The sequence below is a fragment of the Carassius carassius genome, chromosome 17 (assembly GCF_963082965.1).
Source record: "Carassius carassius chromosome 17, fCarCar2.1, whole genome shotgun sequence".
NCBI lineage: Eukaryota > Metazoa > Chordata > Actinopteri > Cypriniformes > Cyprinidae > Carassius > Carassius carassius.
The window spans coordinates 30,988,383-31,013,396 of record NC_081771.1 but is presented as its reverse complement, the minus strand read 5'-3'; the positions used below and the strand labels follow the sequence as shown (position 1 = coordinate 31,013,396).

Genomic DNA, 25,014 nt, shown 5'->3' with positions numbered 1-25,014 from the left:
CCGAGTTGGTCATTGCTAAGACACTGAAAAGCAAATCTTTTGAAATGTTGAAAACCTCATACTCAATATTTTTTTTTTTGTCATGATTGACGTGAAAGATAATTCAATAAAATACTTAGCTAATTCTAACTGATGCTTGTTATGTTAAATTTCCTCCAAAATGATGTCACTTCCTGGAGGATTTCATTGGGAACAGCCTTTTGGTGTTTTTTGTTTAAAAAGAAGGGAAATTTGGAAGCTGCCACAGGATTAAACTAAAATGAAAAGGCAATTTCATATTTTTATCTCGCAATTCTGATTTTTTTTCTCAGAATTCTAATTCTCTAAAAACAATTCTGTTTTTTCCCACCATAGAATAAAAAATGGTAATTGCAACTTTTTTCTAATAAATCCAACTTTTTCCTCAAAGTTGCAAGTTTATATATCAACCTCAGACTTATCAAAATTGCAAGTTATAAACAATTGTCTATTCTGTCTCTTTTTCTCAGAATTGTGAGTTTATATTTTGCAATTCTGACATTTTGTCCCAAGATTTCTAGAAAAAAAGTCTGAATTTTGAGATTTATTTATTTGAGTCTTTTATTCAAATAAAGTAAATTACATTTATTTTGTGGAGGAAATAAGATTCCATTGAAAATTAATGTTGACAACACATACGGAAAATAAATAAATAATGAAAATAACTCATACGTTCATGAAGCATTCACTTAAATCGTATTAATGAACTAATTTAAAAGTCACCCTTATTGTGATACCTTAGTACATATTCCAATATCAGACAGACTGGATCGGCACATGAACATGTACTGCACAGTAGAAATGAACCTTCGAACCTGATCTCTGTAAATGAACTCAAGCCGAAACAGAAGTTTATAGCGAACACATAAAGCTCATGGTGGCAATGAAGCCGACCCTTTGTGATACAGGTTTGTGATGCATTCAGCATGACTTTACCGGTATAAATGTTTGGCAAGTGCTTAAGGAAACGATCACAGTGCATTTACATAACAGATGGCGCCTGATGGTAATTTTCACGTGCAATTAACTCCATTCATGAAGATGGCAAGCTCAAACACTGCGTTACGAGACTGTTTGTGTGTATATGTGTTTTATGGTGTTGGCTATAATTGAGAAACAAGAGGTCACAAGAAAGATTATGTTCGTTTGTTTACACTTTTCGCCATACTGTTGTTATTTTTATGTTCAAGGTTTTGATTTTGTCTCATCAGTAGTGGACTCTTACGCTCTATCTCTGCATGGTTTCATATGTGCTGGAAAACGAAATACAATGGAAGCAGAAAGGCAAGGGGTAAGTGGAAATCCTTGTGTATGTGGGTAAGTGTGTGTGGGGGAGCAGTCAGAACAAGGCTCTGTCCCAAAACATGGTGAGCTCACTACATAGACATTATTCACATAGAGTCGCATGCACTATACCTAAAAACATTTTACAAAAAGATGGAGGATTTTATCCAATGTAAATTACAGTATACATGAGGTGTACTCAAAGTGATTTAAATCCAAGACCTTAAAAGTCACGTTCTTCGTGATCCCATGTTTTAAACTTCAGTTAGTGTGTAATGTTGTTGTTAGAGTATAAATAATATCTGTAAAATTCTAAAGCTCAAAGTTGCCAAGCGAGATATTTTATTTAACAGAATTCGCCTACAAAAAACGACCCGTTTGGACTACATCCCTCTAGTTCCTGCAGTAATGACATCACTAAAACAGTTTTTTGACTAACCTCCACCCACATGAATACACAAAAAAGGGGGCGTGGTCTTGCTGCGCTCCGACGGAGAAGGAGAAAGAGTTGCGTTTGAAGAGTGCTTTTGTCGCCATGTCGTCGAAACGCTGTTATTTTCATCTCGGAGTCCAATCATCTTTGTTTGGGTTTCCCAGGGACGCTGTACTTAGAGATCAATACTTACAATTTATGTTGTAAATTATTATCGGTTCCCGAAAATTATAATCCACATGTAAAACTATGTGCAGCACATTTTGCTGAGGACAGCTTCCTCATTCTCAATCAGTTTAATGCCGGATTCGCACAAAGATTATTCTTGAAAGATGGAGCAGTTCCCTCTTTGTCTGGAGAAGGCGTTGTTTATGGACCACAACCGGTAAGTGTATTTTATTATTTAAGTTGGTGTGTTTAACAGTTTCTTATTACACTTATTAATTAACAGAAACTTATTACACAAAAGGCAATGCTGTTTAGCTTTGTTAACTAGATGGTAGGGCTGTGCAAAAAAATCGAATGTGATTTTCATGCGCATCTCGTCAGTAAAAACGCTCCTGTGATTATAAGTACATCTCCTGCACGTGCGTTCAGATCAGGATTGCCAGGTTTTCAAAACAAATCCTGCCCACTTGCTTCTCAAAACTAGCCCAATCACGTTTCCAGGAGGGCAGCGTGCGCTCAGCTGCTGTCGAATCACAACACAGGAACCGCTGGCACAATCAGAACTGGTTACGTATTTCTGAAGGAGGGACTTTATAGAACAAGGAAGTCATCAGCCGTTTTTATGACAGTGAAAACAGCGGTATACAGATAAGTGAATTGTGTGAAAAATACTGTGTTTTTTTTACACGCGAAACATGAACACGTTATATTGCACACTGTAAACACAATCAAAGCTTCAAAAAAACACTAAAAACGTGACCTTTAATGTTGCAAGTATACTAGTTAAGCCATACAGAAACCACTAAAATTAAACTTTTTAAAACCAGTTTTTATGCTATAACAATAGTGCATTTTAACAAGCTCTTACATTAAAATGCATTCATTTGACATCATATTGATTAAAAGAGTTTTCATAAACAAATCAACTTCAAATGAAATATTTTACAAATTATTAGTCTTCAAGTACAAGTTTTTATTTTTGAATTTTCTGGTTTAATTTTTATTTTAGCTAAAATGTAAAAAAAAAAAAAGTTTTAGTTATTTTAATACATTAATTTTAACTTAAACTTATTTTAATACAGTAATTTTATTATATTGTTCATAATTTTGTGTTTTTGTATGGTTTTAGTTATCTATAATCACCCTGCTAGTCAGCTCACTAGGGTTTGGAACAGAACCGCTCTGAGTGTGTGTGCACACATCTGTGTGTCTGGGAGCGAGTGCAACCAAGCGTGAAATGATTCTGTTAGTGTCATTTCTATAACACACACACACACACACACTTCCAGCGTCCACACGGCGGGGCGTCTCTGCATGCTGTGTCTGAGAGGCTGTGACGGCTCCCTGCGGCCTCACTTCGCAAGGTGTTTGTGTATCCTGCCATTTTTATGCAAGGCAAAAAGAAAACGGTATCACTAGCTTTGTCAGGGATTTGGAAGCAATTCCATTGTCACCTAAATCGTTTTTTTTTTTTATGAAGTATAATGGATACAGCATTGTACACAGATTTAGAATTGCTACTATTGCTTATTATGAGGATTAGTGATTTGAACATATCTAATAATTAAACATCAGCAAGTAAAACATCCAGCATTGTTTGTGCTGTAGACATCAAATCATGATACTACAAATCATGCGGAAATTTGAATGTAATATCACAGTTTTGAAAGGGGTCTTTGTGTTTCCTTTCTTTTGCTTTAGGTCAGAGTTTGTTGCTCCCAATTTTATTTTTGGAGTGAATCTAAAATGTGATCTGTTTTAAAACAACCTCAGACTTTATCACATAACAAACCCTGCAGTCCTGCTGCAGACTCTTCACAGGCTGCTGAGCAGCTGAAAAAGGTTAATTACTCTATACTAAGACCACTTATGGATGATAATTGATGTGTGGGGGCATTATTATAGCAGATGACACTTCCATAACCCACTCTTATACATAATCTATGCCAACACACACACACATACTCACACACACACACACACAGCACAGGAACTGAACAAGAGATTTGATACTGTAAAAAAACCTACAGTATGACTAAGCAAAAAGGTTTTTATATATATAACTTTTTTTTTTAGAAGTCCCTTCTGCTCATCAAGGCTGCATGTATGTAATCAAAATACAGTAAAATCAGTAATATTGTGAAATTGTTTTCTTTTGTGATTTAAGTCCCAAGTCCCAAAAGGGAGTACGGATGAAAATAAGCCAGTGTTGGCTAAATCTGGCACATTTTACATATTTATGTATTATTAATGCGCATTGTCTCTGATTAAAAAAAAATATAAAATGTAATTTATTCCTCCAGAAATCTGCTGCTCAAGAAACATTTCTTATTATTACCAGTTTAATATTTTTGTGAAAACCATGATGCAATTTTTATCAGGATTCTTTAATGAATAGAACGTTCAAAAGAACAGAATTTATTTGAAATTGTCATTATAAATGTCTTTACTGTCCATTTTGGTCAATTTAATGCATCCTTGCTGAATTTATTTTAAAAACAATAATACCCCAAACTTTTGAACAGTGTATATGTAATTTGTTTTTACAGTACAATGGCATATATGATGCATATGTTGAATGTGTTATTAGAAACTTGTATATTTCTGTAATTTTCCTTCCAGGTTTTGTTCTCATCTGTCTGTCTGGATGGCATCAGCGGTTTTAATGTGAATTCTCTTTGGATTGACATGCAGCTCTCTCCTGGTGCTTCTCCTGTTGCGTTCTCTAATGAGGGTCAGGTTTATGACTGCGGCCAACAGAGACTAATTCTGTCCCGTTAACTGCCACCAGAGTCCATATCATTTATCAATGCTCTCTCTCTCTCTCTCTCTCTCTCTCTCCCTCTCTCTCTCTCTCTCTCTCTCTCTCTCTCTCCCTGTGTGTGTTAGAGAATATTTATTGTTTCAAGGATGATGTTAAAAGAATAGTTCACTCAAAAATGGAAGTTCTGTCATCATCTGCTTTCAAATCACATTGACGGTCATATGCATCTTTCAAAAGGATATGAAACTGTTTTCAACATTGATAATAATCCAAAATGTTTCTTGAGCAGCAAATTAGAATGATTTCTAAGGATCATGTGACACTGAATACTAAAATAATGATGCTTATTAAAATTCAGCTTTGGTCACAGAAATAAATTGCATTTTAAAATATATTACTATAGAAAACATATTTTTAATTAATAATATTTGACAAAAATTAGTTTTTACAGATTTTTTTATCAAATAAATTGAACTTTGGTGACCAGAAGAGACTTGAAAAACATTTTTAAAAATCGTGTAAAGTAGTGTATTCAGATTTTTTTCTCTTTGAAAGTCATGTGAGTTTCAGAAGACACGTGGGTGAATGAACAATGACAGATTTTACATTTCACTGATTTCAAGCCATTTAACCAACTGTTTCTTTCCAAATAAAATTAGGTTTTGTTTTCTAATGGTAGTATTTATAAGTTACTAATGAATGTCTAGAACTTTCTGTGCTTTTAGTTGTGTGTTTGGAGAACTTTCAGAGCTCTGTCTGTCATGCTTTGCAGGTTTCATAATGCACATGAACACAACAGTCGAACTAATAATTGTCCAAGCTGTCACTCACCTGCCTGCAAAAGTATGAAGAGGAGAAAGAGAAATGATGTGTGTGTAACCCAACAGAGCCTGACAGTTACTTTACATTTCTCAGCAGTCAGATTCACTCATTACTGTGCTTCCAACTCATATTCATCAAAAATACATTCTTCTCCTCCACCTCCTCCTCCAAATTTGTATGCAATAATTTGCATTTAACATTGAGATTCTATTCTGCCTTTTTGTGTTTGCACATGTGAGTGTATACAAGGAATTTAGTATTGAAATATAATGAAAGTTTATCATTTTATCTTCATTCAAATGAATGAAATTACCTAAATGATCATGTTCATTTTGCTGAATGAGATCAAACAAGAGTCAGTAAAAACATTCAGTCTTCCAATCAAGTGTTTTCTATTTTTGCTTTTATAAACTAATTTTTTTTATTTGTTTGAATCTAAATCAATTTAAATGAGTTTACATAAAAATTTTAACAGGAGTGTACTTTTGGATTTAAACTTACTTTCTGATAGGACATTTTGTAATTGTTTTTTTTTTTTCTCAATTATAAACTGAACTCAGAATTACAAGATATTTTATTTTTCACGGTTCTTTATATCTCACAATTTACTCTCTTTTTTAAGTTGATATCTTGCATTTTTTCCACCATGTAATAATGTGATTTTACATCTTGCAGTGAGAACTGTGGGTGAATTATGAAATAAAATGTCACAATTTCTTTAAAAAAAAAAAATGTTATCCTGTGGCAGAAGAAAGCTTCTCATTTGCACTTGAGCATATTCAGACTTAAAGAGTGATATGACAAACACAAGATGTCACTGAAGTCAAACTTGGTGAGGTGCATCTTCTTGCAACATTTTTAAATGTAATTGTTTTGTGAATTATGACTAGAATGTGTGTCCTCACAAAAGCTATCATTAGGCAATACATGGATTGCTTTATAGTACATTTTTAGAGTTCAAGAGCCCCCGGTCACTTGCTTTCATTTAAAAAGCAGCCCAGAGGTTTTCCTTTTGGAAACGAGAGAGTAAAGTTGTGCTCATACAATTTCCGTCCTAATCAGTAAAACGCACACAGAGCATGCGGATAATCATTCCTGTAAAGACTGGCAGCATGTTGTGATACAGGATGTAAAATATTCTGTTTGCTTTCTTCGTTTCTCCATTATTAGGACTGTAACGCATTGAAAGACACAGGGTTGTTATTCCATTATTTATAATGAAAACATCAGGCAGGTGAAGCACAAGCGCACAGCACGCGTCTCCTGTAATTGACTCATTTATACACGTTAGTCACTCATTCGTCTGTGGCCTGTGATGAATTAAACACCCGGGCCGCGTCCTGTCCATAACGTGTGTGTTATTATCAGTTTGCCACACAACTCTCCCCCAATGTGTTTCTTTCCAGTAATCCTCAGATTGCCTGTAACCCACCGTCCATCTCTCACTGTGGTAAACGACATCTCAGAGCCAATAAAACACGGTCATAAAGTCTCTGCGATCAAGATTTAAATCACATATAACACCCACACAAAACAAAATCAATGAAAACTCGTTATTTGGGGGAAATTAGTATCTCAAAAACAACCCTTCAAATTCTGATATTAATCCTCAGAGGGATATGCTGTAACTGGATTTCATTATTGCTTCGTTTGAAGACAACTATTAATAGTTTACAGGTTTTAATGATAGCAGCACTGTTTGACACGGGATGCATGTCTGAGATAATCCAATCGACAGACAGACTCTAGTCCTGTCTTTGTTTTCCTTATGATTGTCCATTTCCTCTGCATGAGAAAAATAATTTAATTATTAGCTTGTAATAATAACATGAGTTGAGTTTTAATAATAAGTTGTAATAATAACATGAAAAGTCAGTTATGTTGAAGTTATGAGATGCTTAGTTATTATGACATGTTGAAATGATGAGTTTTCTCAATTTTGACTTTTTATGGCATATGACTTTATCTTATAGTTATGACTTGGCATCTTGTGATTTTTACTTCTTATTATATTTGTGATTTAATTTCTCCTTTTTGAATTTTATCATAATTATGTCTTTTTTTATCTCAAAATGCTAACATGATCTTTATGATTTCTTTACATTTTAGACCCTAATTTACAGTATGCATATACTGTAATAAACATATTCCAAATTCAAAAGTCCAAATTCAGGGAAGGAGTCAGACACAGTTCTCCAGCATCTCTCTTCTCTGAATCCAGTAAATCATAAAGTGAATCGTAAATCCGTTTATGATTTGATACAGTTTAATTTTGTTCATTGTCAGACAGAAGCTAAATGTGTTTATGACTGATTATGGTGGTATTCAGTGTCAGGGTGTTTCTGGTGCTCCCCGAGGCAGACATGAAGTTGCTTTGTGTTTTTCCTCCTCTTTTAAACAGTGGAAAAAATATTAAAAGTCCCTGAAGATGAAGTTTGGTGACATTTCTCTATTTCAGCAGGTAATGATCCATGGAGAACAAGATAGAAAAAAAAAGTGGATTATTGATCCCATTGTTTCTTCATTATCACTGGGTGTATATTCAGCCTCTTTTAGAAATGACTTTGACTTTTATCCAAGATGTACTCAGTTCATCTCTGCGGTGATGAGCTTTTAAATGATATTCAAATGCTAAAGAGACAAAGTACCTAAAATAGACAATAAACTGGTGTGCTGTGATTGGCTTGAAGGCAGAAAACAAGCATCTCTCCCGAGAGACGGAAGATGAATAGAGAATCTGATTCCCCAAGAGCCAGCTGCTCCACAAGGCCCTCGGGAACCTTCACCTCTCAGTCTCCCGGGACGGTCAGGGTTAATAGATGATGAAGGGTAATCTCATGCTGAATTAGAGAGAGACTGTGCACATGACAAAGAGAGAATGCTGAATAATGTAGCTCCTATATATTCTATCAGACTTTATTTGGCAGTTCATTGTCGTAAATACTATACGAATGAAACTACAAATATTTCCATTTAATGTGCAAATGCCCTACAAAACAAAACTATTCGAAACATGAGCTCATTTGTGAGCTAGTTTGGTGCATATTATTTTTGAAAATCTTAATTATTAACAAATGTTTACATATTAAATCAAAATACTGAGCTCATATGAACAATGAAAATTTAAATTAGGCCAATCAATAATGACATACACCTGTAATTGAAATTATGAGATACTAGGTTACAGCTGTGAGATAAAATGTAAAAATTACATGTCATGATTATGAAAATAAAAGTAAAAAATATGAAATATTGTTAACATTTTGAGATAAATCTCAAAATTGTGGTATATGTTATACTTATGTTATATGTTATAAAAAGTTGCGGAGTCATAATTATGACTTATAATGATTATGACTTAGTTTCTCATAAAGTTGACTTTATGTCATAGTTATGAGATAAAATTCTGACGTAAGTCCATGTTTTATTTTATTTCTTTTTAATCTATGATTATGACTTAGTATGGCATAATTTTGGCATTTTATGTCATATTTATTCATTGTTATGTCATAATTATGAGTAACCAAAGCATGTTTTTTTCCCTTATGTGTGGCAGAAATGCCCTTCCATTTTCAAGTTTAAATAATACATAAATAAAAACTTAAATATTATGATTATAAGTATATGTATAAGAATGAAACTCTTTGAAATCCCTCTTTGAAGGTCTTAATATGCATTTGCCCTAGAAATCAAGTGGGCCAGTTTTTGAGCTAGCTTGGTGCACCTTGTTAAACCAGTGGAAGATGTTTTGAGATCCCAATGATTTATAAATCATTAAAGTTATTTGTTCCCCAGATCGTTTCTGCTTAATGCTGTTTCTGGATGTCTGATGAGGGTCAGACAGCTGTTGTTGTGCTGCACTGTATTTGACTGGCATTTACGGTGGCCGAGAGAGCTCAATGCGCTGCAATTTAAGAAAACAAATGCAAATTGAAAAAACACCAGCACAAAAAAAAACATCTTCATCAGTTTGACAACACAAGTGTTGCAAATCCTCACAGCACATGCATATAATGAAACGCGCTGCAAATCCTTCACAACACATGCATTAACAAAAACCCGCTGCAAATCATCATAACACCTGCATTAACGAAATGTGCTGCAAATCTTCACAACAAATGCAAATTAACAAACGCGCTGCAAATAGCACTCACCACAATGGAAATGTTTCAAGGAGACCCCAAAAAGTGTCGGACCTGGCTGGGATTTGCTTATTGTGCAGTGACTACTGGTTAGTGGAGTTGTTAGTGAACTGAAAGCTGAGTGTTTTTTTTTTTTAAACACTCTGGTTGCATTATTCCTTTATCTATTGGAAATTATTAGCCTAAATAAGCTGAATAATTACATGATTAAATGTAAAACGTTACTTAAGATTGCTAACTTTAATATCCTCAGCTAAATAGAATTTCAAGGTATAATGATAATAAATTTGCAATGTTTCATTAATTGTTTCTTAATGTGCATGTGTTGTGAGGATTTGCAGCGTTTCTTAATTTGCATGTGTTGTGAGGATTTGCAGCATTTCTTAATTTGCATGTGTCGTGAAGGATTTGCAGCGTGTTTCGTTATATGCATGTGTAATGATGATTTGAAGCGTGTTTCGTTGTATGCATGTGTAGTGATGATTTGAAGCGCGTTTCGTTGTATGCATGTGTAGTGATGATTTGAAGCGCGTTTCGTTGTATGCATGTGTAGTGATGATTTGAAGCGCGTTTCGTTGTATGCATGTGTAGTGATGATTTGCAACACTGGTGTTTTTTCAATTTGCTGTGTGTTTTGATCTCTCTCGGCCACCGTAGTAGATATTTAATTCAAGAGGTGGTTTGTTTAGAAACATGCAAAATTCATACCTAGTCTATTAGCTGAAGCAGGTGGGGTGTTTCTGAATGAGTTTGGACTAGAGCAGGGGTTGGCAACCTACGGCACGCGTGCCAACAGTGGCACGCAGAGGGATAATCGCTGGCACGCAAGCAATAAGGAAAACTGTATAATGACGTACAGTTTGATGTAATAACTTCTCATAGTCACACAGCCTGTTAGGAGCTACAAATACTATTAAAGTGTGAGAATTAACTTGCATGGATGCACGTGCAAACACTGCACATACTAGGTGCTTCAGATCAAAGCCTCGGTCTAACAGCACTCGTCAATGTCAAAATGACTGAGATGGCCAATCAGATCAAAGTAGGCGGGGTTTACTGTTCACAGAAGCAGAGCGCGAAGCGTCAGTTTAACGTTAAAGAGAGTAAGGTAAGATGAAGCTGCAAATCAATTAACATTAGTCAACTTTTAATAATACGTTTTACCATAGAAATGTTAAATGACCTAAAGCTATATCCAGTGATGAAAAATTTTCTGAAATATGGCCATTTTGAGAGAAAGAAAGTGGGGGGGGGGGGGTAAATTGTCTCTCTCTGCAGACAATGAAGCGATTTTGCCCCTTTGTTGTTGAGAAATATAATGTAGCGATTCAGTATCGATTAATAAAAGTAGCGTGACAACACTCTGAATGCTACTTTTTGCACAGCACGATCTCAGATCTCTGTGTGCGAGTGGTGTGTGTTGTGTGTGTGTGTGTGTCTGTGTGTGCACGTTCATCAATTAAAGCAGTGCATTAACGTTGATTAAACGTTAAAAAACGTTTTTTTTATCGTACAATAAAAAATTGTGTATGTACCGTTTAAATATAGAATTATATCGGGGTGTGTGTGTGGGGGGGGGGGGGGGGGCTGTGTTGGCACAGTGGTTAACCATAAAAATAAAAAATGGCACGTCATGCCGAAAAGGTTGCTGATCCCTGGACTAGAGGTTTTAAGAGTGCAGAAGCCTTGAAGGGAGATACCTGACATGTTCAGTGCTGTCATCAGTACATTTTGATTTTTGTTGGTATTAAAACATTACCCAAGCTGCTAGATGGTAAATGTGACATTTTTTGAGAAAAGTGAGGCAAGTCGTTTTAACTGTACCAACAGTATCAAAATGTAGCTTCTTTAGCTCAAGTCATACTATTTTTTTTTTAAGACTGGCCAAACTTCTGAGTAAATAAATGAATTTTGCCTATATCAAAAGCTGATTGGTTCTTTTAACTGAAAGACGGGATTCCATTATAATGAGTGAAAGAAATTCCCTCAGTGGTTTATGTCCTTCCCCTTATACTGTCTCTGACTTATTAGTTAAAGCAGCAATACTCTTAAGTACATAGTCCTAAGTACATAGGGTAAAATGTCAATTTCATTAGATTTGGCTGTTTTACTTAATATTTTTTATAAATGTAAGATTTTTCAGACATCCATCTACTGTAAATAGTTCAAATAATTCTTACATTTTAAAGAATGTCACATTTTAGGTAATCAAGTGAAATAATTTTCTGTCTGTAGCATCAGTTACTGAATGTCTGAGGGCAGATTGAATGATTTGGACAGCAGACAGCAGAAGACAGTCAGTCCTTCTTGTTGAGTTTGCATGAATGTTATTAATCTGCAAAGCTGAAGTCCTGGATTTCAGTGCTAGCTCCCCATCATCCAGCGTTCTTACAAATCAGTCTTTGGACAACTTTAAAGCTGTTTGACCAGAGATGGTGACTAAATATCTGGCTCAGGGAAACAGATCTTCCAGACCAACTTTAAACGACATGAAAGAAACCTCAGTCTTTGTCATTTTGGGAAATCCTCTTAGCATCACAGAGAAGTGTTAACAGGATCCAATGCCCGAATGCTTATCGTCAAACTCTGTCAGATTTGCTCACAGGTAATCTGCTGCTAACACACACACTGTTCCTCTGAATGTCCCTCACCTGTCTGTGAGATAGGAGGGATATTCTCTGTGGTTTTCCTCGGTTCTGTAGCCATAAGCGTCTCTCTTTGACAGGAAGTGCAGATGCTGTTCCACAGCGTCTGAATGCCGCAGCTGAAGAAAATCTTCAAGCAAATATGTTTAAACCAGCTGACAAAATTTTATCCAAGATGACTTAAAAGTTAAAAAGTGACAGTTTAGTCCTGCTGTGCACAAATGGACGGATTTCATTTCAAAGAAATTAACTGCAACTTTCAAAGAAATTTTAATAATTTCTGTTAATTTCTGTAATCGTCTATATCGTCGAAGACTCCTAAAGTTTGTCCCACTTAGACTGCATGACCAATGTGTAAAGTACTCAACAGCAGTTTGCTTTGTCTTTACATGCAGTTTATGGAGTGAGAAGATCTGATATCAGTGAAAATAATCAAACTGATAGAACATAAATATATTTCATGTATTTAATATAATATAAATCTGATTAAAGGTTGCAATTCTCCCAAAAGCTTTCAAGTGTGCAATGTATACTGATTGAATTTAGATTGAAGTTTGGGCTTTTGTAAGATATAAGAAATTACATTTTTATTCAGAAAGAATGCATTCAATTGATCAAAAGTTTACTTTTACATTTTTACCTAAAAAAAACAACTCAAATTTAAAATAAATGAAATCCTCAAGAATCCTCAAAAAGTATATCAGAAAATATTCTAATATTCAGAAAATATATCTCAAAACTACCCAAAACAACAGTCCAGTCCTTAATTGATCCCGTTTTGAATGCTGCCATTCATAAAACATTCCCTGCCCCTTTGATGATCAATTATTTATTATTTTAGGTTGTTTGATTGGATTCAATTACTACTAAAAACATAATGCACTCAATGCTTTTTAACATCTTTTAGTGTTTTAATTAATAATACAACATCTCCCAGATTTTTTATTAAAAAAGTTATTCAGATTTTCCTGCATGCAGATATCAATCCTTCCTCCATCTTATCAGCTGCAGGTATTTGCATCAGAATATCATCTCAGTGAAGGCATTCAGAAACGCAGCATTGCAACTTTATTCAAGGCCATGGCTGGTACTGTAATTAACATTGATTGTGACTTTGATGTGCTTTCTATGGAAATGGAAATGTGCTCATCAAATCAGGTTCAGACATCATTATCCGAGCAGCCCCGTCTCCTGTCAATTACTGAACTACCTCATTCACACACCGTCTCTAATGGCAGCCTACAGCCCTTTATCACTCTCTTTATGATGATTTTAGGAGAGAAAATCCGTTGTTTCATCATTAAACTGGATTTATTGTAGTTCTTCAAGCCAGCATTGTGGCACTCGTTTAATGCAGTTTTAGAAGTAAGTTTAAACTGTTGTACTTTACTTTTTCCACACTGCATGACCATTTAAAAATGAACTAGTCAAAGAAAAATAAGTCGCAAGAGCTAGAATATACGTGTAAATATTAACAATCCACAAAAACGTCATGATGTTGGCAAATGTAAAGCACTCACAGGCAATACTGCAAATATTATAAATGCCACCCATACAGATGAAGCTAACTGACCCAGAGCTCTTCTGATTGGTCCACGTGCGATCTGCTCTAATAATATTACCACAGGAATAATTACAGACTAGGCTTAATGTTATCATTCCTCTCTCTCTCTCTCATTCCCTCTTTATTGTTCATGTCTCTTAAATGAAAGGTCTGATGTAAACTGGGTCACTCTCACACCCCGGAGTGCATGTTGAAAGCGTTCTGATTCTATTAACAGGCATCTTCCTCCCCAGGCTCTTCTGACCCGATAACATGCTTTTTTACTTGTCATGCGTAGTGAATTCTAACCAGAGGTGGGTAGTAACGAGTTACATTTACTTCGTTACATTTACTTGAGTAATTTTTTGGGGTAACTAATACTTTTCGGAGTATATTTAAAGATGGGTACTTTTACTCTTACTTGAGTAATTTTTGGGGGGAAAATCTGTACTTTTACTTCGTTATAGGCGACGCTCCTCTCGTTACTTTATCTTAATGCAATAAATGTTATAAATGCTTCAGTTTATTCCAAACGCGCCGTCTACTTTTCTCTGGGCAATGGGCGATGCCCATTCGCGAATGATTCATTCATTTGAGTCAATTCTGTTCAAAGGCTTGATCAAACCAATTGGCAAACGAGTGAATTGGTTCATGAATCAGTTTGAATGAGTCGTTCAGTTCCCTGCCGCACGCGCTGAGCGTCTGAAGTGGTTCACTCGGAGTTGTAACGTTTAAGAATATCAGCAGCGTTGAAAACGTGGCTATGGAACTGCACTGAAATGAAATCTGCAAAGGTTATTATTTGCTAGCGATGGAGATCCTTATTAGATGAACACCGCGTGTGCTGTCTACTGTTTAACAGGTAATAACTTGGGCTACATTCGATTACAGTACACAATACCACTGTGACATTAGTTTGTTGTACGTGTGTGGCTTATAACAGAGGGAGTCAAGTTGAATGCAGCTTCCAAAAGACAAAAAAATGGCCGATTAAGATTTTATTAATTTTAATACGTATCATCAGCTGCTAAATTCAGATCTGTGATTGCTTGCTGGCGCTGAGGCAGAGATAGATGCGTTTATACCGCGCTGCGCATTATAACAAATCACACATGATTCTTTTGAGCTTATTAAAGCATTTGGCCAATCAGAGGTGTTCAGATGAGTCATCGCTAGAATGCCGGTGCTTCCTTCACTCGCTCACTGACTGAATACCTCTTTCTGGCGAATTCTCTCGTCAGAAACAACAAAGTGCAGATGTGTGTACCAGATGTGTGTAATCTGTAAATAAGATATTGATTTCACAGTGTTAACAGTTTCAGTGATTTAATGGGTTCAATTAAATCTCAGTGAGTTTCTGAGAGTGATTGAAATCTAGACTGTCAGTGAAAATGATCTTTAATAATGTAAATGTTATTTGCTCTCTTTCTGAACAATGAAAATCTGAGTAAAGGCTGATGAAATATATACATTTATACACGCACACATACATTACATACATTTTATCTATATATATATATATATATATAAATAAAAATAGGCTCAGTATATATGACCCAAAGTAACTAGTAACTAACTACTTGAGTAGATTTTTTATCCGATACTCTTTTACTCTTACTCAAGTAACTATTCAAGACTAGTACTTTTACTTTTACTTGAGTAAATATTTCTAGAAGTACTTTTACTTTTACTTGAGTACAGTTTTTGGGTACTCTACCCACCTCTGATTCTAACATTTGAAGTAAAGAGCTGCTTTGTGCTGAGAAGACATGTTGTGTAACAGTAACCTGAAGCTTCCTTTTGGCTTACAGTTACATATGAAAAATTGTTTTACAGTGTTTATCATGCACATAAAAACCAGAAGAGATATTTTTTACCCCAATGTGTATATTCAAACTGACTAAAAATGCAGCAGTTTAATATTTATGTGTAAATTTAGCTTACCTTTTTAGATTCGGTTTTTCTTACTCTATAAAAGAACAAAATACATGATTAATTACAGTTATTTGAATAATGACAAGCATAAAATATTTATTGATTTATTTTTATTGATTTATGCACGCATGTTTACATTTACATTAAGTTCATTCTGATTCTAGAGAAATACACTTTAATTAAATAATCTGAACACTTCTGCACTATTACACTAAAAATTATTTTGCATAGTTATTAAATAAATATTACTTTTGTACATTTTACAAGAAAATACTATTTCCGACTTTCTACTTAGAAATCATGTTTAATTCAATGTGTTACTTGTAATATCTTTAATTTGTACATTTTCACCGAACTGAGCACCTTATAGTCACACTTTACTCATTATTTTGTTTTCTGTCTGTACCGATTAATTCAAATTAGTTATTTTAATCTATTGACAAGCAGCCCTAATAAATTATTTATTTATGCATTTTTTATGCATTATGCATATATTACACATCAGCAAAAATTAATGAACATTTCTGTACTATTACAGTCCTTCTTTGAATGACTTTGAGTAGAAATAACTTCCAAATAATAGATCAAATGTAAACAAGAGTTTGAAAAATGAGTCTAAGAAGTCTCTTTTCAAACTAGAGTATAATTTCCCAGAGGATATTTTGTATTGCACATTTTGGTTGCTCTTTCAGGAGCTCTTATTGAAGCCTCTTGTATAAGGTCTGATATGTTTCTTAGATGAAATAGACCCAAATGTTCAAATCAATAAAATCATTTAGACTTCAAAAGATTTTATGAGAAATCTGAGGTTAACTAGGTTTACACAAAGTTTAACTGGGGCAGTATCTTTTTAAAATACCCATTTATTAACAGTGACTCCTGAGTAATTGACTGCATTCATCAGCTTATGCACTCTTAAGCAGGACCGGTTCAAACGGCCCACAGTTCATGACCCAGGGCTAAAGTACTCGCCAGAACTCTGGCTTTTAAACACAAAACCAGGCTCCACCTCAAAGGTTCACCAAGGGAAACAGGAGAGAACTATCGCATTACTGGGGGAAACTTTTAAATTAAAGAGACCCAAGTTGGAGGGCCTTCATGTAGGCCTGAGAGAACAATGGCTGCTTTCTGTCTTCATGAGACTTCAAAGCTGCGTGCCGCGAAGGAACAGAGTTCTGCTTTGTTGTGGAAAGCCACAGATGTTGCTCTAGTTCTAGACACCCTTGTAAGCACTTCAAGAGGTATTCAATAGGCCAGCCTCCCACACGCTGCCTCTAAACCATGTCCTTCACTCTCACTGCGTCATCGTGAAAGGACCAGCGAGTTTCCATGCTGTTCTTTTTAAATTGTTGTAATATTATTAAACTGTAAAATCTTTTGAAATGTTAAATTCAAGGTTTCTCAAAAATAGTTGGTGAAAGAAATTATAAAAAAGTATTCGAAATTAATATTAAAGTTTTAAAGTTTTGTGTGCAATGTGATTTAGCATTATATTTGTACAGATTTCAAATGTGTATAATTTTTCAAAAATACAGAAAAAAAACACTAGTTCTTCATTAATCCTGTTTTGAATTTTGTTGTGAAATATATTATTAAAATACTAAAGGTTTCTTTTTTAATCCTTATTTATGCAGTCTTATCCATTTGGATTGTTTATCTGTGAAAACCCTAATAAAATGAAATGGAACAAAATGCCTCCACAATGTTCCATTATTTGTTTGTTTGTTTATTCCAAATGAAATACAGGCAAACACATATTTTAAACTAAATTCAATCCAAAAGAGCAATTGTGTTCAGATTTTGGTGCATGCTGGGACATTCAAATTGTATGTTCCTGAAAAACTTGTTGCTATATTTCAGAGAGTATGCTTATGTTCCTGCATTCCTTTTAAATTATATTGAACCATTTTGTTTGTTTAGCTTATATTGTTCTAATTTTTTAAATAACTGTTGTTACAAAGATTAAATTTTAAACTTCAAAAAATGGCAATAAAACAGAAATGGCTATAAACAAGTTATATATATTCTGCTATGAAGGGCGTCAACACAGTTTTATAAACTTGCACATATTATTGTTTTTATTTTTCTTAAATGGAACTAAAGAAAACTTTCATTGGTAAGCAGTCCTAGTATATATATCCTTACATGTATGTGTGTTTATTTATTTATTTCTATTTTATGTTTGACCAGGCAAACCTTAACCTGTGTAAGTACCCATTTATTTAATTTAAAGTTGCTTTTCATATTTTTCCACATTATCCACCTAACATGCATTAGTGCATGATATATGCAAAAAAAAAAAAAAAGAATTCAATCACGCCTAATAAAAATAAGCCACATTTACTGTGTTTAAATGTATCTCTTCGGTGAAATATACACTACATTTTGATTATTTCTTTGATCCATTCAACTAATCCAGATTAATTCATTCATTAATTGCACCTCCTTCATCTCTACACATTTCAACCCTCCAAATAATCAATTCTTTTATCATCCAAAGCAGCAAACACTCAAAAGATTTGAGCTCTTCCGTAATTCTTTGATGATTGGGCAGCGGTAAACTTCAGAGGGAAAACTCTTCATTCTGACTGGCTGGAGTTCTGATCAAACTCAATGAAATGATGCCAGTGTGTTCACTTTGCTCCAGGATTCTCCCGTGAGTTGTTTGAGGTGCGCAGTTTTGGGAACTGTAAGGATTCTGGCTCGACAAGGCTTCATTGGCGTGGCGTAACTGCGAGAGCCATAATGCGCAATGACCCACTGCAAGCTTTCCTTCAGGTGCGTAAAGAGTGTTCTCTAAAGGGGAACTGTGTTAAACTTATCGTTTTGAGGGATTTAAATCATGCATGTTGATTTAGGGGGGATTCATTATTTTCATTAACTTTAAGCATTAAACACAGTGCCAGTGCGATTCAGAGCAGTGGGTCTCACTCTTAATCATTGCCTTACATAGCCCAAGTTCTAGAATATAGAATTGGATTAGAGTACTAATCAATCAAACGTACGTTTTAAGTACTGATATTTTATTTCGTAGGATCGTACGCCAAACTCCACTCCAGAACCGATTAAAGGACCCCCCTTGATGTTGCTGGAAGACACCTGTAATCGCATCTGCCATTCCCGTGCACCCAGATCCATGGAGCACCAGCACATCTCATATGAAGGCTCCCCACCAAAGCTCTTCCATCCCTGGATAAGTGATTCATCTTTCTCACAGCACCTCCAGACCCCGTTAAGTCCACACCACGAACTGCCACTGACATCGCCGGCCGAGCACTATGACTTCTCGCCCCTGAAGACGTTGCCTTGTGCGTCAGCATGCGCTACTCTTCCCACGTCTTACGTGCCCACGCACAATGGATTTTTGGACCAATGGTGGACTCCCAATCACTCCTCAGCACATCAATTCGAGATCCCCCGCGGGTGGGTTCTTGGTCACCCTGAGCTCGGACAGTACCAGACTCAAATCGCCACCCTGTTGCACTCCAAGTCTCGCAGATGCCGGAGGTGCATGTGCCCCAACTGCCAAAAGAGCAGCGACGCGCCGGGGAAGAGAAAGCAGCACGTGTGCCACATGCCGGGCTGCGGGAAGGTGTACGGCAAGACGTCTCACCTGAAGGCGCACCTGAGGTGGCACGCAGGTGAGCGGCCGTTCGTCTGCAGCTGGATGTTCTGCGGGAAGAGCTTCACGCGCTCGGACGAGCTAAAGCGGCACGTGCGCACGCACACCGGCGAGAAGCGCTTCACCTGTCCGGACTGCGCCAAACGCTTCACGCGCAGCGACCATCTGGCCAAACACCTGAAGACGCACCTGATGCGCAAGAACAGAGCGCTGTTCCCGGTGCTGGAGCACGTCAACAAAACTCTTGAACACAAGTCTTAGATAGAATTTTGTGAACACTTTTTGTCAGTATATAAAATGTTGGGGTGTGTTTTTAATTCAAGTTAATCTTTCCTTTGGGGCAAGCTGTCAAATTTGTTTGTAAATGTTATACATGTGCATATTCATTTTATTAATTACAATATTTGTTGGACAAATCAATAGTTTCACATTTTTGTGTGTCTGATGTTTCATCAATTGTTTTCATAATTGGTTTCAAAATTCAACAGAAAAGCTGTTTGATGTCAACATGCTTAAAAGATGTGGTTAGGCCAAGTCTTTCTTTCTTTCTGACTTTCTGAAATGTTCAAAATCGTTTTAATGTCAGGATTTTAAGGTAAGTGTCTTTACAGAAAACTTTTGACCTTATGAAATTCTGAAGTAATAATGTTGACCCTATGCAATATGGGTTAGGGTTAAGAGGAACTTAAGCAAATACGTTAATTGCTTAGTTTTCTAAAATACATTACTACTAGGCTATATCAAGTGCAAAGCCTATTTTTTTTAACCACACACACACAAAATAATAATAATAATAATAATTTTAGTTGTTTTTTGATAACGTGAAAGTTAAAATACTCGTGGGCCAAAGAAAAGCATATTTATAAACAATGCACTGTTTATTATTTAGAAGAGTATTGTGTATACAGTCTATTATTGTTGTTGATATTATTATTATTATTTATTTTTTTAATACAGTAATTTTATGCTGTAACATATTTTGGAATACAAATATACTGTGTTTGTATTTTGCTCGGGACTGGGGCCAGTTTTGCATGTTTCAAGTGTTACGTCAGACGTTCGTTCCGCGAGGAGCACGTTGCGCTCGGATTATTTAGAGGTGACGCCTCCGGTTGCTATGGAAACAAGACGCTTTTTCCGCTGCAACCTTCCAGTGTCTTCTCAAACTGCGACGAGGAGGCTTAGAAAGTCAAAGAAGCTTCAGAAAAGTGTTACTGTAGGTTTAACATTCTATGACAGACAAAAATACCCCTTTATATCTCAAATACAGTCGATAGATCTTTATATAGAGAGAGTTAGACACTTCGCACAGATGAACAGGTAAGAGTGCTCATATGGCACTTTTCATGTTATTATTAGCCAATATGTTTTACATGACTTCCGTTATTTTTCACAGTTTACACCAGTTTTTCTACTTTAGTTGGCTTTCTTTGTTCGCTGTAAATATCGCAGTAGAATGTGGCTGATAGTTATCAACACTTAAAAAATTCAACAGATTCTTGAGTTACAGTCAGTATAAGTTACTGTACATCGAGAATGCTAGCTTTATGTTAGTATAACATCAGGGTATATTTTTTCATTAACTCAGCATGAAAACACAATTGTATTTTTTTTTAAATATGATTTTTATTTGTATAAATACATATAAGCCATTTCTTTAACTGATAAAAACCTGTTTATTTTTTATTATAAGTTTACAGTGTGTCGGAAGGCCCTCAGAAGTCTCATCCAAAGTCAGTGAAAAGGTCAGGACAGTCTACATTTGGAGATCATTCATGTTCCAGTTTGATACTGATATCGAGTTTTCTTTCAGAACTTAAACATTTGTATCTGATGTAAATCATTGTGCTATTTTTGTAGTATATGTATTATTTGTAAAGCATTGTTTTGACTTAAGTCTTGTCCACAATGTGTCTTTTTTCTATTTCTGCTAAAGGAGGTTGCACCCTTAAAACCAGAGGTTGGCAGCTCAGCAGGTAAAATAATTTAGGTGTTAGTCTGCAGGAATTAATATCTATCTATTCATATACACACAATGTCTATAGCAACTGTTTTGTAACATTTAGCAGTTACATGCACATGGGTTTCCTTAAGGCTTATTTTTCTTCTGAAAGGGTTAATAAAATGAACTGCTTTGTTCTGTAGATCCAGTGGCAAAAGAATCAGTGGAATGCAAACCAAAGTAGGTTTAAAAATGTGTTTCTAGGCCACTACCATTATATATTTTTCGAATGCTGACCTCTAAACAATAAAGATTTTTACTGGATTTGCAGATCCATCAGGTCTTTTGAATTCGATATGCTTTTTGATTCATACAATACACGTTACTTGATTTAAAAACCATGTCCATGTCAAATGTACTAGGTGCTTTGTTTGATTTTGTGTAGGCAACACAAACCAAAACTTAGTGGAAAGACAGAAGGACAGGGACCGTCTGTAAACTCTGAGACAACAAATATGAAACTCAAAGCCCCATGTTCAACAAGGTAAAAGCAGTAAAGACATTTTATAACAGTGATTAATTAATAAAAATTGCATGCAGCTGTCAGTCAACAGGTCAATGTAAAATAACTGTGATATTTACAATTAGTTGACCGAAATGAAAATTAGCTGAAAATGTACTGACTTCAGGCCACCATAGATTTAAATGAGTTTGATTCTCCATTGGAACAGATTTCGAGAAATATAGCATTGCATCACTTGCTCACCAATGGATCCTCTGCAGTGAATGGGTGCCGTCAGAATGAGAGTCCAAACATCTGATAATAATCCACAAAAACGCCGCATGTTTGTAAGAAAGAAAAAAAAACAATAAGATGTTTTTAACTAACAAACCATTGTTTTCATCTTAACTACAAGTCCTCTTTCCATAATATTGCTTTCTCCGGTGAAAAAGTTGTTTCATCTGAATCAGGAGAGAAATATGCAGATTTATTGTCACAGTGTCTGGTCTGTGTTTCCCTGGATGTCCACTAGTGGTCTCACTTCCCCATAGGCACCCCACTGCAGGCACTACATTTCCCACAAAGCCTTGTCCCTTCATCACGGTTAATTGCACACCTGTTAATTGCACTCAGCTGTCTTCACTTTCATCGTCATCACCTGTCCATATATACCAACCTGTCGCATTCTGTTTCATGGAGTCCTTGTTTTCCGTCACCCGGTTTTCTCGCATTCCCTTGTGTTTTCTAGTTTCATGTTTCCGGACTGATTTTGTGTTATGACCTCGTGTCTGTATTTGGATTATGATTTTTGGATTACTCATTAAAACACTCTCGCTTCCTGTGCTCAATCGTTACATTTATGAGCAAAAACAGTCCGAAACTGTTTAAAATAAAATGACTTGTAAATTTTGTTGTGTGAAGACAACAGGGGATGCACTTTTACACAGAAACATTATTGTGGATAATGGTCTAATAATTTGGCCAGAAGTGATGATTTAAAACCATCTTAATTATGAATTTGTTTTTACAAACAAGCATCTTTTCACTTTAGAGGATGCTAACTGATGGACTGGAGTGGTGTGGGTTACTTGTGGATTATTGTGATGTTTTAATCAGCTGTTTGGACTCTCATTCTGACGGCACCCATTCACTGCAGACCATCCATTGGTGAGCAAGTGATGGAATGCTAAACTTCTCCAAATCTTGAATGGGCTGAGATTAAGGAAACTATTTCTTTAAACTTATTTACTTGAAATAAAAATGCATATCTGGAAGATTTTTATTGTACTGATCCACTTCAACCATCATTTAGATGCTTTGGTTTTGTATATACAGGCAAATGAAGGCAAAACCTGGTGAAAAGACAGAGGGTCAGGATCCTTCTGTAAAGACAGAGGTCAATCCTTCCTTGAACTCTGAAACATCAGATACCACACTTAAAGTATACACTTCAAAAAGGTAAAAACACAAGCATTTCATTTCACAAAATAATAACTAAAAGCAACAAGTTTTCTATACTAGAGAATTAAGATAGATGCACAGTACTGAAAGGAATAAAGAAACAAGCTCATTTTTAATTTGAGTATATCAGTTGCTTTTTGTATTCCGGTCAGCATGCTCTTTGGGTCATGCATGGGATGTGGTTTATGGGCCGTACGTGCATAAAGTAGGGAAGCTGATGGCATTCATTCGCTCCAGTGATCTCTAATAGTTGACCTTTTATCACCCATTTTTTTCAGCAGCAGAGGGTATAATGCCTCTAAAGCACCGTCCTTCAGAAATGTAACCAGGCATGGACATAAACTACCTAAACAGGCTCCACCTATTATGACAGGTACTTAATCTGTTTTATCATTTAGTCCTTTTAAACACATTTATTGTTCAATCTATTTGTCTTTGAATATCTGAAGCATTTTGTGATACCCATGGTGTCCAAAAATGGATTTCCGTTTTCAATTTAAGCATTAGAAAAACAAGAGGAATGTGATGTCCAGTCAGAAAGTGTGCATGAACTACATATCCAGGCCCCTCAAGTAGTGCTCTCTGCAAATGACCAGGATCCTCATGAGGCACAGAGTGAAGAGGATGGAAATGAGAGCGCTGAAGGACACGTGCCGCTAGAACTGTTTGCAGAGGTGAGGCATATAGGGCACGTCATGTACCTGATGTGTTTGAAAATGACTATTGACTAAACAAACATTCTGTTTTTGTTTCTATGAATCCAGTTTCTACAGGCCATGATGACAAGGAATTACCAACTTGCCAAGAAACTCTGTCAGATGAGTAAGTAGCCATGTGAATTAGTATTGTTTACAATTGGCATTTCGCATATAAGTGATACTGATGTTACCATTCTTTAAATTCAGTTTTAATTTATGAGCCTCAGAACTCAGAGGCTAAGAGCTTCCTGCCTCTCATAGAAGAAAAATTAATGATAGGTGAGATTATAATCTATTATTTTCTATCTATCTATCTATCTATCTATCTATGGTAGTTTCACTTTGCTTTGACCCTTAAATTGTTAAATTGTGGAATTTACATTCTTATGACAAAAACATGCTTTTCTATGATTTTCCTCCTTAGTCTTTAAATTAGCGTAGTGATATGTATTTCTAAACTGCTTTAACCAAAAATGTTTTCATAAGCACTGCAGACATTAATGAAAATTAAATACCGTTATTTAATTAGAAGCAATGTTCCAAATGGCTAACTTTAATAATGTGTGAGCAAAGACTTGAAATGTGTATAGTGTTGAAATTACCTTCTTTATTTGAATATGATCATTAATTCTAGAAGCAGATGAGGAATCAGATGATGATGAATCTGATGATGATGAATCTGATGAATCAGACACATCTGATGATGATGATGATGATGTTGAAGATGATGATGATGAGTCCTCAGATGAAGAGTCCACTGACGGCACAGATGATACATTATCATCTTCATCATAAACAACAAATAAACAAACAAACAGTCTTGTAGATACAGTGGTCCTCATCACGTACAGTATTGTTTTTGTTTTAATACATCTAATGCTCATAAACAATGTGTGTCATATTAAGCATCTCTTGCATGCTCAGTTATGTCTAATACTGACTGGACTTGAAATTGTATTCTGCGTGAACTGTAATCTATATGTTTTAAGATAATAAAGTAGCTATTTCCTACTTGATTTTATCGGTTTAATTGTT

The 25,014-nt window shown here is 35.5% G+C and overlaps 2 protein-coding genes across 3 annotated transcripts; both read left to right on the top strand.

The window, feature by feature from the left end:
- Positions 1 to 798: 798 nt before the first annotated feature.
- On the top strand, positions 799 to 20,097 carry LOC132160624 (transcription factor Sp5). Its single transcript, XM_059570265.1, has 3 exons — positions 799 to 1,335; positions 18,402 to 18,532; positions 18,789 to 20,097. Exons 2-3 carry the CDS (start codon positions 18,500 to 18,502, stop codon positions 19,635 to 19,637), a joined length of 882 nt encoding a protein of 293 aa, XP_059426248.1. The 5' UTR covers positions 799 to 1,335; positions 18,402 to 18,499; the 3' UTR covers positions 19,638 to 20,097.
- A 225-nt stretch (positions 20,098 to 20,322) lies between these two features.
- On the top strand, positions 20,323 to 24,990 carry LOC132160623 (nucleolin-like). 2 transcript variants are annotated; one of them, XM_059570264.1, is made up of 11 exons: positions 20,323 to 20,696; positions 21,070 to 21,121; positions 21,313 to 21,352; positions 21,522 to 21,558; positions 21,764 to 21,862; positions 23,156 to 23,278; positions 23,563 to 23,654; positions 23,783 to 23,955; positions 24,046 to 24,103; positions 24,187 to 24,258; positions 24,614 to 24,990. In XM_059570264.1, the coding sequence occupies exons 1-11, from the start codon at positions 20,494 to 20,496 to the stop codon at positions 24,772 to 24,774; spliced, it is 1,110 nt and encodes a 369-aa protein (XP_059426247.1). In that variant the 5' UTR covers positions 20,323 to 20,493; the 3' UTR covers positions 24,775 to 24,990. The 2 variants fall into 2 exon arrangements, with proteins under 2 accessions (XP_059426247.1, XP_059426246.1); XM_059570263.1 differs by having other exon boundaries at positions 23,560 to 23,654.
- The last annotated feature ends 24 nt before the right edge of the window (positions 24,991 to 25,014 follow it).